The 13,396-nt window shown below is 46.8% G+C and overlaps 1 protein-coding gene across 2 annotated transcripts in view; it reads left to right on the forward strand.

Annotated features, from left to right (window-relative positions):
• SETBP1 (SET binding protein 1) overlaps positions 1-13,396 on the forward strand; it is a 298,679-nt gene that overhangs the window by 129,633 nt on the left and 155,650 nt on the right. Inside the window, exon 5 of one of the 2 annotated variants that reach the window (XM_087763711.1) lies at positions 7,349-7,420. The exons of the other annotated variant lie outside the window; for it this stretch is intronic. Coding sequence (XP_087619837.1) covers positions 7,349-7,420 — 72 coding nt within the window. The remainder of the gene's footprint in view (positions 1-7,348; positions 7,421-13,396) is intronic. 2 annotated transcript variants of the gene reach the window in all.

The raw sequence follows: 13,396 nt of genomic DNA on the forward strand, positions 1-13,396 counted from the left end.
CAACCTACAAAAGCAAATACCAGGAGTGGGGATTAAAGCCCACATCAAAGTGAGCAGAGGAGACCCTGGCAGCTGTCCTAACCTGCCATGCACATGCACAGAGAATGGCTCACGCTTTTAGATGTGGAGCCAGCTTGTGTTTACTACTGATTTAAACCTCTTAATAATTCAGTTACTGAATAACAATTCCCAACAGATTTATAGAGAGGATCCCAAAGATATGGATAAATATTAATGTAGACCAACAGCATCCATGGGCACAAAGTAGCAATACGGTGTTTGTTATTCAGGAAGGTAAACTGAGGACAGCGAATGAAGACACCTTCCTAAACCTTTATATTTCAGAATGCAGACCTCTTTCATTTCCTCGAAATCTTGACAATGCTCTAGAGTAAGGGAGCTTGTCCATCTTGGCACAAAAATGTTACTCTTGTACTTTCCAAGTGGTCCAAGTAAGCCATTTGGGCAACTTGGTCATACTTCCCAAGGAGCATTGCAAGGCATTGACAAGGCAGCTGAATATCTTTGTCTTTATTTCTCCCTATATCAAAGAAGTGTCTTTGGATGTATTTCCCTGAAACATGATGTCTCATGAATCTCCAGTTGCTTCCTTCAAATCCCTCATCCTTTTAACACTTTATAATGAGAAATGTTGTCTGCTTGGAGTTGTTAGGAGATGACTTGTGTCTAAAAGGGTTAATCCAGAGCACTCTTCCAAGGCTATCTTCCACCCCTTCTCCCGACACCTTCCCCACTTTCAGTCTTTTATTTTTTTGGACTTGTAACCTCACATTTCTCTAATCTAAATGTGCAAATGCTTTGCAGTCACGGTCCAGTAGCTGGGTTAATCTCAGACCCCTGGAGTGGCAGATGGCTGATTTGTTGCTGATTCCAGTTACAGAGAATCGTGCCACCTATTATCTTTGCACAGGCTGCTGTTTAAAAGGATGCCTTGGGCAAAATCAGTGAAAAGCAAAGCAAAGAAAACACTCTCTGATCTGCATCACCACAGGTGAAAATGTAAAATATTTCACCTTTGTGTGAAGGGCTCAAGAGGTGGACAAAGAGGGAAGAGCAGGCAGGAGGGGAAGAAGGGGAGAGGAAGATCTCATTTTCATACCAGAAGTGCAGAAGCACAGGGCAGAGTGGGTTTGCTGCAGTCACGATGTTGAATCACAAGCACTTACCCTGTTTTAAATGGTTTTGCAATGTGGTAATCCTTGGCTTCAGCTCCCTGCTTTAACTCTTAAACAAAGCAGGCGGGTTGGCATCCTGTGACACCTTCCTGCTCTTCCCAAGCCTTTCCAACATGGGTTGTCATAGGAATACATGGCACCACTCCCTGCCATCACAGCTCTTTGCATGCCCCACAGCTGCTGGGGAAAGCCGTGATGGCCCCATGGTGCTGCCATGCTTACCAGGGCTTCTTGGGAGGAGAAACCTATGCATCTGTGTGGGTTAAGGAGAAGCTTGGGGGACCTTCTAAAACTGAATGGGGCTGAGGGTCAACCCCAGCACTGGGTGCTCAGAGGGCCCCAGCTGGCAGGTGGTGGGCACGCAGAATGATGTAATGAAATGGAGAAGGGCAGAGCAAAACTTTGGATGCTTGTTGTAGCAAACACTACACATCAAGGTTATCCCGCTAGATCTCCAGCCAACACGGGCTTTATACCCCCAGCAGTAGGTGTGTCATGTTATAAGGGGCGGAGACAAGGGAGGGTCGACCCTTAACTCTTTCCGTACAGCACGTGATCTTCCGGTCACCAGCCCTTATCTTTACTACATTTCCCCCTCCCTTAGCTCCAGTAGTTCTGGATCTTGCTGGGGAAGCTGCGTGTAAAATAATTGATATATGGTAAGACTTATACAGACACGCATCCGTTACGTTCATAGATTTTGCCCAGTCCAGCCAGTAGTTCGTCGCGGCTCCCTCATTACTCCCCCACACCATCAGGATGCATAGGGAAATGGTAACCTGTCAAGATAAGACTCAATAGATTGATTAATGTCTATACGGTCGAATATTTCGACTGGGTACCCATTCTAGCGTCCCTTTCTCGGTTTGCACACACGCATACCCACGTCCCAAGCAACGGAGGGAATAAGGCCCCCCCCATTCACGGGTTTGCAGGTCCTGTACTTGAACCAAAGGGTAAGGCCCTTCGTCCTCATCGAGCCAGAAATGTGCCTGGGTTGCAGTCTGGGTTTTATAGGTGTTCCCTCGAATGGTGTGATTTAAGGTAATTAGTGCCGTCGTCAACAGACGCTGTGCCCGAAATAAGGGAGGGTCAAGGGGAGGGGGAACCCCTGTTCCTGGGCTTATCTTTTCCCCCTCCCTAAGTCGGTCGAGTAACTCTTTTAATGTGCGGTGTGCGCATTCTACAATGCTTTGGCCCGTACTGTTATAGGGAATGCCATGACTCAACTGAATATCCCAGCGCGCGCAAAAGTCCTTTGTCTTCTTGCTGACATATGCCGCTCCGTTATCTGTTTTAATTTTTTGTGGGATGCCAAGTTGCGCCATACAGTCCTGCCAATGTAAAATAACTGCGAGAGCATTTTGTTTAGCATGCATAGTCGCTAAAATAACTCCACTGCAGGTATCGACTGTGACATGCAGATACTTACGTGGATTAAAGGGTTCATAAATCGTAACATCAGACTGCCATATTTGGTTGGGCTGCAACCCTCGAGGGTTTACCCCTGCCTCCCAGAGGGGACCTTTGGAACACACAGGACAAGCAGCAATCACAGAGCGAGCATCTTGCAACGTAATGCCAGCGAGCCTAGCTAAACCGCGAGCTCCACAGTGGAGGAGCTCATGCAGGCGGAAAGCTCGCCTTAGGTTAGAAGTTTCTTCAACCGCCAGTACGCTCTTTGCTAAGCTGTCCGCTATTTCATTCCCAGCAGAAAGAAAACTCGGTATGGAACTATGACTATTAACATGGATAGGACAGACAGGAGCGGTTCTCATTTGCAGTGCGGTGAGCAACATTCCGGCAATCTCTGACGTTGCCCCAAGTGCCCATCGGCACTTCTTCAGTAACTTATATACATAGCAAGAGTCTGTGATTAGATCCAAGGCCTCTTCGGGCCATTGAGTGAGAGCCATCCATACCGCCTTGGCCTCAAGATACTGCACGGATTGCCCTTGATCTTGATAACTAATGTGGGTCCACTGACCATCCTCCTGCCATGTAACGACAGCTTTCCCAGTAATCGATGACGCGTCGGTAAAAACTGTGCGGCCTCCGGTGGGTTGTTCAACTATGGCACTAGCTGGCAAAAAATGGAGTACCTGGATTATCTCCCCACAGGGGTGTGGTCTTAGACCTTCAATACGACCCGTAAATTCAGCTATCACCGCTTGCAGGAGCCCCACTTGTGGAAGTACCAACTCCCACTGTGCCAAAGAACAGGGCAATGCGATGACCTCCGGGTCCTTCCCTGTTAAGTGTTGAGTTTGCCTCCGACAGCGGAGAATAAGCTGGGATAATAATGTTGGCCAAGAAATTAAAGCCGTCTTTGGTTTGCCTTGATACAACCGAGCAAAAGGCCAGCCTTTTTCACCATTATTTTGAATTAGTAAACCATGGCCAGCGGTATCGGTCATGTAAATCAGGGCAGTGACCGGTTGTTCAGGTGTAAATCGAGCGAGACCCCAATGCTGGGCTCGCTCCATAATTGTCCTAAGAATCTCCTGATGGTTTCTTGAAAGAGTCCTTGGAGCTAGGGGGGAATCTCCTCCTTTCAGGAGTTGATATAAGGTAGTCATTTCTGCCTCAGATATTGGAATAAAGTTTCTAAGCCACAATAGTTGTCCAATTAATTTTTGTGCCTCATGGAGTGTTGTCAGTGTAGTCCGAATTTCAAATGATTGTGCTGTCACGCTTCGTGGCCTCAGTTGAGTACCTAAATACTTTACTGCACGCCCTACCTGTGTTTTCCGAGGCTCAATGCGTAACCCATGTCGCTCCAAACTGACTATCAGCTGCACGCGTGCCTTTTCCAGTAACTCCTCTTGGTTGGACGCCAATAACACGTCATCCATGTAATGGAAAATGATGACCGTAGGGAAATTTTCTCGAATAGGGCGTATCGCAGCAGCTACAGCAATTTGACACAAGACTGGTGAGTTTTTCATGCCCTGGGGTAACACCTTCCATTGATATCTGGCGCACGGGTGTTGATTGTTAGGCTCAGGAACAGTAAAGGCAAAGCGTACTCTATCTTCTTCATGCAAGGGAACACTAAAAAAGCAATCTCTAATATCTATAACCACTATTTGATAGTCAGGTGGAATCATGGCCGGAGAAGGGAGGCCCGCTTGTAGCGGACCCATGTCTTGTATGCATGCATTAACTGCGCGTAGATCATGTAGCAGTCGCCACGCTCCCGATTTTTTCTTTATCACGAAAATGGGGGTGTTCCAGGGACTTGTAGAGGGTTCGATGTGTCCTGCGTCAAGTTCGCGTTGTACCAATTGTCGAACAGCCGCCCTCTTTTCCTCTGTCAATGGCCACTGCTCTACCCACACTGGTTTATCTGTCAACCAGGTGAGTTTTAATGGGCGGACACAGGCAGTGGCCATTATGATAAATTTGTACGCAGCACTATATTCATCTTCTGCAAGCAACATCGTCCCAAGATGACAATGGGTAACTCAGCAATGACAGGGTTACACCATGCTACCCTAGCTTGTCCGGATTCCGGATCCTTCAACATAATTTGCATTGGGTTCCTGCTTTGATGCGAGGTCTGCATGCCTCCCACGCCTTGCAGCGAACCTCTCGGTTCGAGTGGCCAATCATCTGGCCATAGATGTGATGGGATTACTGTAACGTCCGCTCCTGTATCTAAAAGGGCTCTTAACACGAGGCGTGGTGTTCCCCCCAACTCTGGGAGCCATGGGGTAACTATAATATCTACTTCTGGTCGTGTGGTCATGTTTAGGGTGAGTGCCACATACGGCGAGGCTCTATCCCCAGCCTCCTCTATTGCGCGCTCCCATCTCCCCAAGGCAGCTGAGTTGGATATTGCATCATTGGGACCGCAGGCGACTGTGCTGGTCCCGGGGACGGAGAGACTCCCTGTGCCATACATTGCGCTACTGTCGTCGGGCCTGTTGAGCTGATCACTGGGGCAGGTGGGGATGGCACGGCCCTCAGCCATCCCCTCTTCTCGTTTCCCCAGCCCCGTCTCCTTTGCCGACTCCCCGATTTGCACTGTCGAGCTCTGTGGCCTAGTCGCCCACAGCGCCAGCATCGTAGGTCTCTCTCTCCTTCCCCTGTTCCGGGGGTGTTTATTTTTGAAGGGCATTGTCGCGCCATGTGTCCTTGCCCCCCACACTTACGGCACATAAGTCGTGCGCCGCGGCAGGCCACGTGGACCGCAGCCACTACCGGTTGCATACTTTGCGCCTGTTCCTGTTCCAGCACGTAACGAATCATCTGTGAAAGCGTGGTCCCTATGGGTAACTGTCTTAGCAACACTGCAGTTTGTGGGTTTGCTTGCGTACGTGCACAGTCAAGCAATATCGCCTCCTTAGCCTGCTCAGGAAGTCGAGCAACCTGGAGCGCCGCTTGCAGCCGGTCTAAAAACTTTGTGAAGGGCTCACTTAACGATTGCCGTATTTGGACCCATGGAGGCTCCCTTTTATCAAGAGCCGCGATGATGCGTATCGCTTCCTGGGCAGCTTTCGAAGATGCAGCAAAATCGCGCCCCCGCATTCGCTGAGCCTGTGCCTGAGGAGTTGCGAACTGCCCTTCACCCATCAGCTGCTCTAAAGTCACTCCTGCCATGGGATGGTTGGCCTGTTGCGCCTCGATAACAACTTGGGTGCACCGATTCCTCCACTCCTCCCTAAACAATACCATCATTGAGGGGGTCAATACGGCCCGCATCAACTGAATGATATCAAAAGGTGCAAGCGGCGTTGCAAAAACACAGTCTAGTAGGACTTGGGTTTCTGGGGAATTTAATCCATGACTTTTCACTGTTGTGACCAATTCTTTCACCAACTTTGCATCTAACGGTTGCCACTCATATCCTCCACCTGGGGCTGCTCGGATAGAAAATGCTTGAATCAGAGGGGCCTGGAATCGCACTCCTTCCAAGACACAATTTTTTGCAATCATCTGCCAATCCGTCCCGTTTGCCCTCTCTTTCGGCATTCCCCCTGGCATAAGACTTTCCGCATTTGCCACCACCCCTCTCAATCGGCTGATCAATGCCTCGAGTTCCCTTGAAACCTCGTTAGTCCGTCTCAGAAGCGGGGGCGGATGAGCAACAATCGAGGATCCCTCATCACCCCCTTCGCCCTCACTGCTATCAGAGCTCATGGGGTAATCGTGTACAGGCTCCCTCCACTGTGAGGGAATACCAGTTTGATTTCCCATTGCCCTAGGGATAGGGGTTCCCTCTGGTGGCTCAGGTATCACTGACAGTGCCAGGGGAGCCCTACCACCCCCCTTCGATGTCCTGCACTCCACTCTCTGTGTGTCCAGCACTCGTCGATCACTGGGATACAATGGGGCGTCCTCAGGTGTTTTGCCTTCTTTTTCTCCTTCCCGCCATCTTCCTTCACGTAGTTCACGATACTGCTGGGATCCCACATCAGCCCCCGGGACCCAATCCAGCAACCTATCAGTCAGCTCCCTTTCCACACATTGTTGCAACTCGCCCCAGGGGTATTGAGGAAGTGGTAGATCCGCCGGTGCAGGAGGTGCCGAAGGTTCCGTGGGCGGCTGCTCTAAACTCCCCACTTGTATCGGGAACACCTTTCCCGACTCCTTTGTTCCCGCTGCACCATAGTCTCCTTGCACCTCCCCTTCCTCCGTTGGCTCAGCCCCCAGTAACAACGGTTCCGTCTGTGTCCCACAGGCCACTCCTTCCCAGCCAGCCTGTGTCCCCTCGAAACTAAACTTGGCTTTTCGTTCCCAGGAGATTCCTGCCCCATCAGCACACCACGTGCAGCAAGTCGGCGCCGCCTTGCCGCAAACCCCCTCTTGAGCACCCTTGTCGTTACCGACTTTAGTACCTTTATGAGTTCCGCGAGCTCCATCGCTGTTGCCTGATCACGTCGGGGTCACCACTGTGTAGCAAACACTACGCACCGAGGTTATGCCACTAGATCTCCAGCCAACACGGGCTTTATACCCCCAGCAGTAGGTGTGTCATGTTATAAGGGGCGGAGACAAGGGAGGGTCGACCCTTAACTCTTTCCGTACAGCACGTGATCTTCCGGTCGCCAGCCCTTATCTTTACTGCAGCTTGCGACCATGTTCTGCACGGTCATTCCCACAATCAAGGTTTTTCTCTTTTCTCTTTGCTCTGGGAAACGCCACAGAGTCAGATGAAGAATTTGGGAAGAGAGTGTGGGTTCCCTGTGCAGAGTCCAGTGACGAAATCTGTGAACAAGGTAAGAACAAGGGCTTATGGCTGTGAACGTTTTTGTTTCTTCCTTTTCCCCTTCCAAATCCATTATTGCAGTGTTAGACACAAAATTTAGGATGTGCATAGCACAGAAACTGATATTCCAAGCACTAAGCAAAAGAGTCTAAAAAGATCAAGCTAAATAGGGCTTCTTTTTAATGCATACCATTATGATGGTTTAGGTTTTAGAACAGTTTGTATTGTATCCAAAAGATCTATGTGTGAATAATTGTTACCAACCTCCTGACACCAGGACCTAATTAGGAAGTAAGAGCCTTAAATAGGCCATTTGCGTAGCGAGCTTCCATATGCCTACTTGTGCAATTTATTTGCTTCACTCTATTGAGATATAATGAGAATGAAACTCCTAGAATTGCCTTTGACTCTGAGGCTCTCGTCTTCATCTCCTCTGCAGTTATAGCCCACTATTAAGAAGATAATATCTATTTCCCTTTGTTCAGAAAGAAAAAGCTACTGTACTGCTACTCTTATTCCAGATTGCCCAAGTTTCTCTATTTCTGAGTTTCCAATGGAAACAGAATGAGAAATTCCAAAACAACCTGCAGCCTAAGAAAAATGTAAGGCTGTCAGAGAAAGCACAAAGAAGGTTAGGATAGGATGACCTTGAAGGAATGCTACCTACCATATCTACCTCAAAACCCTGCTGAAAATCCATGTTGTGGTATTTCAGTCAATATACAGATGCAATTTGAAGAGTGCTGTGTTGGTTTTGTTTGGCTTTCTTCCTGCTAGGATGTGAGGAAGGGGGAAATGTTGGTACAAGGCTGCCTGACTTTTGTCTTAGTTTTGAATATTTAGCTCAGTCTGGACCAACATGCTCTCTGGAGCTCTCTGCTCATGTTATGTTGCAGAGCATGTTCTTTAAATATGATTTGAGAAGATATCCTTTATTTCCAAACACCTCATACATGCGTGACTCCATCCCATGCTTCAAGTGTCCTGCTTCATTCTTTTACTCCCATCAACCCAAAGTCAGCAAAACTTAAATGTATGATTGAGTACCATTTTCCATCAGGACGAACTTTAGTGAGTGCTCAAGGTTTTGGGTTTCCCCCCACCCCTCCAAATCAGGGCCTTATTTAGTTTCCCAGTGAAAGACAATTCCACTTGCAATGATTTTCTTTATGATAATTCATTTGCATGTTTCCTTCCAGGAATTGTCATTGCCTTCCAGAAGGGAGGTTAGTGCTCGTCCCCGCGCAATGATAACTATAATCAGACCTGTCAGCCTTTACACAGTCTACGCTTATCACTTGCATTTAGGAGGATTTTTCCTGAAGCCTATTACCAGTGCTGCTTCTTAGGGAAAAATAGTCATGATTTTTTCTGCTAATCTTTGATGGGTCTCAGCTTTGAAAGCATGGAGAGGAGCAAAATGACTGCCAGTTGCAGTTAAAGAAACTGTCTATTTGTCCTGGTGTAGAGCTCTGTATCTGGAGAGCCAGGGAGCAGGCAGATAGTGTGGGAAATGCTGAGGGGTTTAATTTGGTTGTGACAACTCTTCAGGTGTGTAGGATATGCAAAACAGTGTTTTTTCCAATGGTAATGCTCACAGAAACTAGCTCTGCAGACCCGCTAGACGAGAGATTCAGGTGGCAGCTGCTTGTCGGCAGTGGTACCCTCTTTCCCTGCTGTTTTGGGCAGCAATTTGTGGTTTTGCCCGTCTTCAACCACTTGGACACAGGATGGCCAGAGAAGCGGCTGTGGTCAGTGCTGGAGGTGACGGCTAGCATCCAGGGATGGGTGCGGTGCAGGACCAATGGACCTACTGCCGCTGGCATACCACAGTAAAGCAGTGACCAACTGGACAATGTGGTGGTGTAGGGTAGGATGTGGTTCAGTGTTTTATTCATGCCAGGATGCTTAAAAATTGTCCACTCTAGTGTTATTCACTGGGAAACACATCACTCCATTTACTAGATTTCCCCCCATTTTCACTCCATTATTCCTTTTGATATGCTAATAAGCCCCCTTTCTTTGGTTTTTGCTTTTTGCTAACTTTAAAAAAAAAAAAGTAAATTCTACCATTTCATTAGTCTAAATGAGTGATGTATCTTTCAATCCCTCCTATGATATCACCATACTCTTCATAATGTTCTCAGAGATCTGGGTCCCTTGATTTTGGCAGAATTTGAGGATGGTCAGCACTTTATAGCTTTTGTAGCAAAAGTAATGGTGGGAGAGTGGGAACACTTGCATTCTCTGCAGTTATATATTTACAATGTGTCGGGATATGATTTGCCTTTGTTTTATTGAAATTCACTGGGAACTAGAGATTTATTTATCAGGTGTCACTTCCTGAAGGAAGATAAATGTCATATAGCAAAGACTTCATCTATTATACCAACAGATTTGAAGGCTTTGCTACTGCATTCCTCTGCCTGCTGCATGGAGTAAAAATGCCTTTGGCTGAACAGAGACAGAGTGATACTTGGCGGTAGCATCTTATGACCTTTTGATCAGCTGAGATCTCAAGCCATATTAGTGGACAGATTATGATGTGATGGAAAGAGAGCCAAGAATAGCCTTTTGTCATGAGATCCTTCCTGTGAATATCCTTCTTCAGTATATTCAGGTGGTTAATCACTAGGGCCAGGACAATCATTTGAAAACAAGGGAGTGAAATACTGGTATAGGCAATCCAAATACACTTAGGTTTGCCAACTACAGGTGGATATTACAGCTTACAGTTTCTCCCTAATATTCTTCTACCCTCCTGTTTCTATCAAGGCTGTGGGTGACCTTGCAATATTTCTGATCACTAATAACTCTATCTTGGCAGAAATATCTACACAAAATGGACCTTGAGTCCTTGGACCACAGGGGAGCTGCAGTCCCCGAATCAAAGGTACACACATGGTGAATATGGATATCTGACTGCAAAGGGAAACATTCGCATGGAAATATCTCTGTGTCATTTTTGAGATAACAACAGTGATGCTTAAACCTATTTCAACCCTTTTTAGGAAAAAAATGCAGGTTTTAAAAATGCACAGCCCCGATAGTATTTTTCTTCTTTACGGAGCAAAACAGAAACAAGAACAACTTTTACATTGATCTTACCTACCTGTCTGCACAGGTTTACTCCTTAAACTTCACTGTAGATTTAAATTAGCCTCCTTTTTCTCTTAATGGCCTATATGAATCTTCAGCCTCCTTGATAACTGGGCATAGAGTAACTCATTAATTTCTGACTCTGCATGTCAGTAATGGTTGTGCCAAAGTTTGATCTGGCTGCTATGACCACTTTTAGAAGGAAGGAAGGACAGACACAAGTTTGTGAAGTCTGATGCAAATGCCTTTGGGTCTGTCTGAGAGTGAGTGCATACCCAGGCAGCCCATGCTGGTTATGGAGTATCTAGCATAGCCCTGTACACGTTAGCACAGGGGTATCCAAGTTGTACACGTTTTGTTTTCTCTTGAAGCCAAACGAGCTGCTTATTTTCCTGATAGGAAGAGGGAGAAGGGCTGGCAGTGTGCAAATACCAAACTGCTGTCAGTGTAGTGGGGATGCTGATGCACCAGGTGGGGAGAACAATAGCTGCCACAGCCCTATGGAAACTCTTTGAAAATGAGAAGGTTATGGAGGTGGAGGAAATGCACAGCAAGACACTGTCTCCTCTTATCTCCCCCAGCCTCTTCAATCAGGTGCCTGCTGGGCTTCCCACTCCTCCTGCCTTTTGCACTAGATCATAGGATCATAAGGTATTAGATTCTGCTGGCATGAAGTCATCCGCCATCCTCCTGGCATTATAGCTTCCCGAGTCAGGGAGCTACCGTGAAATGTTGAGGCTGTGAGTCCACGTGGTGCTTTTAGCTGCAGTTGCCAGGGCCACAGAGGTGTCCAAATAGGAGCTGGGAGGAGGCACCAGCTGCCTGACACAAGTCTCTGCCACCTTTTCTTTGGGAAAAGCAGGCACTGCAAAGGGTGGATGGCAGCCTTGGTGCTGTCTGTTCACCAAGAAAGTGCCATTGCCGAAATACAGCTGGCTCACTATGATAAGGTGCTCCTTCCCAAGCTCCATCTGCAAACCATGAGTCGGTTGCTGCACAGGTGATGCCCACGGACAAGCATTGCAAGCATCATGAGCAAAACCATTCGAAGGGATGGGTTTCTCTGAATGGCTCCCATCTGAGAGTAAGAGCTTCTGATGCAGCTTTGAAACCTTTCCACTGAGAAGGCTTTGTGGTGTGTGTGGTGAAGAGGGTGTGGGTACAAAATATATCCTCTGCCTTCCTCCGCTGCCTTGTAGTGCTTGGATCCCTGTGGGGTGCAGAAGGGTGCCCAGACTTGGGCAACACCATACCAAGATCTTTCCTCTTGGTGTGGGATTGCGTTAACACTGCTGTGCCTTCTGCTAGATGGTCCCTGCCCAGATATAGTCAGTTCTTCTCAAAGTGCTTTGATTCAGCCTCTTGTAGGTCAGAGGGACCCATGAAAACAGATTCATTTTGCCTTGGGCAGCTCAGCACAGAAATTCATGTGGGACTTCTTATGGTCCTCCAGTGTAGCATGGTTAGAGCATATAGCAACTGCTTGAGGTAGGATGTTTTTCTTGGGGTATGCAATTTAAAGTTGCAAATGTTGAAGATGTAGTATCAGGCAGATGACAGTGGTGTGGGATGGGAAAAAGAGGATAGTGGTTTGTTTATGAAGTTAAGCTGCCCATGTATAACATCTTTGTCATTTGAAACACATAACATCTTGTTCCTTGCAATTATTCTTAGATTGCAGACAGCAGTAATCTAGTTTCTCACTGAGTAAGAGTGATATCATGAACCAGCAAAAGATTATTGGTATAACCAAACTTAGAGCCATACAACTCCCTTCTCCTCACTGGAAAGAGGTGATCTTGGGCAGGAAAAGGTGAAGAAGGACATATGTCATACCAATGTCTTAGGCTGTGTCTGTCTTAAGCAAGTTAAGCAGTGTCTGGGAATGTCACTCAGCACGGGAGTGTGACTGGGTATACTCAAACTACTAGACCAGCCCTTGGCATGCTTTTGGTCCACAACAACTAGCAAACTCCTAAATCATTCCTAAACATGGATCAGGGTTCATCTCAGTGAGCCGTTTGCATTTAGCTGCTGTGTTAGGGAAGCTAAGACATGGTTGCGAGCAGAGATACGAACTGTTTGGTGCCAGTTGGCCTCAATACCTGGGAATATTTCTGGGCACATTTAATTTACTAGTGGCTGAAAAGGCTCAGGCCCAACTGAGAAACTGGACTCCATCATCCTAAACTCTATTTGTCAGCAGTGGGAGAGAGAGGGAAGCCACCATCAGAGGCTGAGTCAGCCTCCCTTGGTCCTGACCTCTCCAAATCGTAGATGGCAGCTAAGGCGGCTAAGTCTACAAGGTTCAACACACTGATAGCAGAGAAAAGACTATATTATCCCAGAAAAAGGCTATGTATAGTACAGGTGCATTTCCTGCATATTTACTAGTCACCTCCTCTGCCTCTCTGAGCTCAGATTAAGAGTTTTAAGCCATTCAGTTGTTCTTTCCTGCAACAGTGAGTGCCATGAGTTATTTTTATTGACAGAAAGTATTTCTTTCTCCCTCACCTCCTTTTTCAATAGGTTCCAGTCATAAGACTGGTGTTCTGTACAATTTCCTTTTAATTGTTTGGTGGTTGATAGTTAAATGTGTCCATAAGAGACAATTGTAGACTTATATATAATAAAACAGCTCATGGAAGGATATAGCATTTTGTCTTTCAAATATGAGTAAACCCTTTTTTTTTTGATAAAGAAAGTTTTATTTCGAGTTTGCCCTATCCAAATATATATAGAATCATAGAATCATAGAATCGTCTAGGTTGGAAAAGACCTTCAAGATCATACACACTTTTTCACACTGAATCAAAAACATAGGTGAAAAAAATAACTTTGGCTCGACTACTGCAACCAAAGTGTAATGTTTCATTATCTTTTCTTT

This window comes from Nipponia nippon, unplaced genomic scaffold (assembly GCF_047370975.1).
Source record: "Nipponia nippon isolate SJK-2023a ecotype South Korea unplaced genomic scaffold, ASM4737097v1 scaffold_29, whole genome shotgun sequence".
Lineage (NCBI taxonomy): Eukaryota > Metazoa > Chordata > Aves > Pelecaniformes > Threskiornithidae > Nipponia > Nipponia nippon.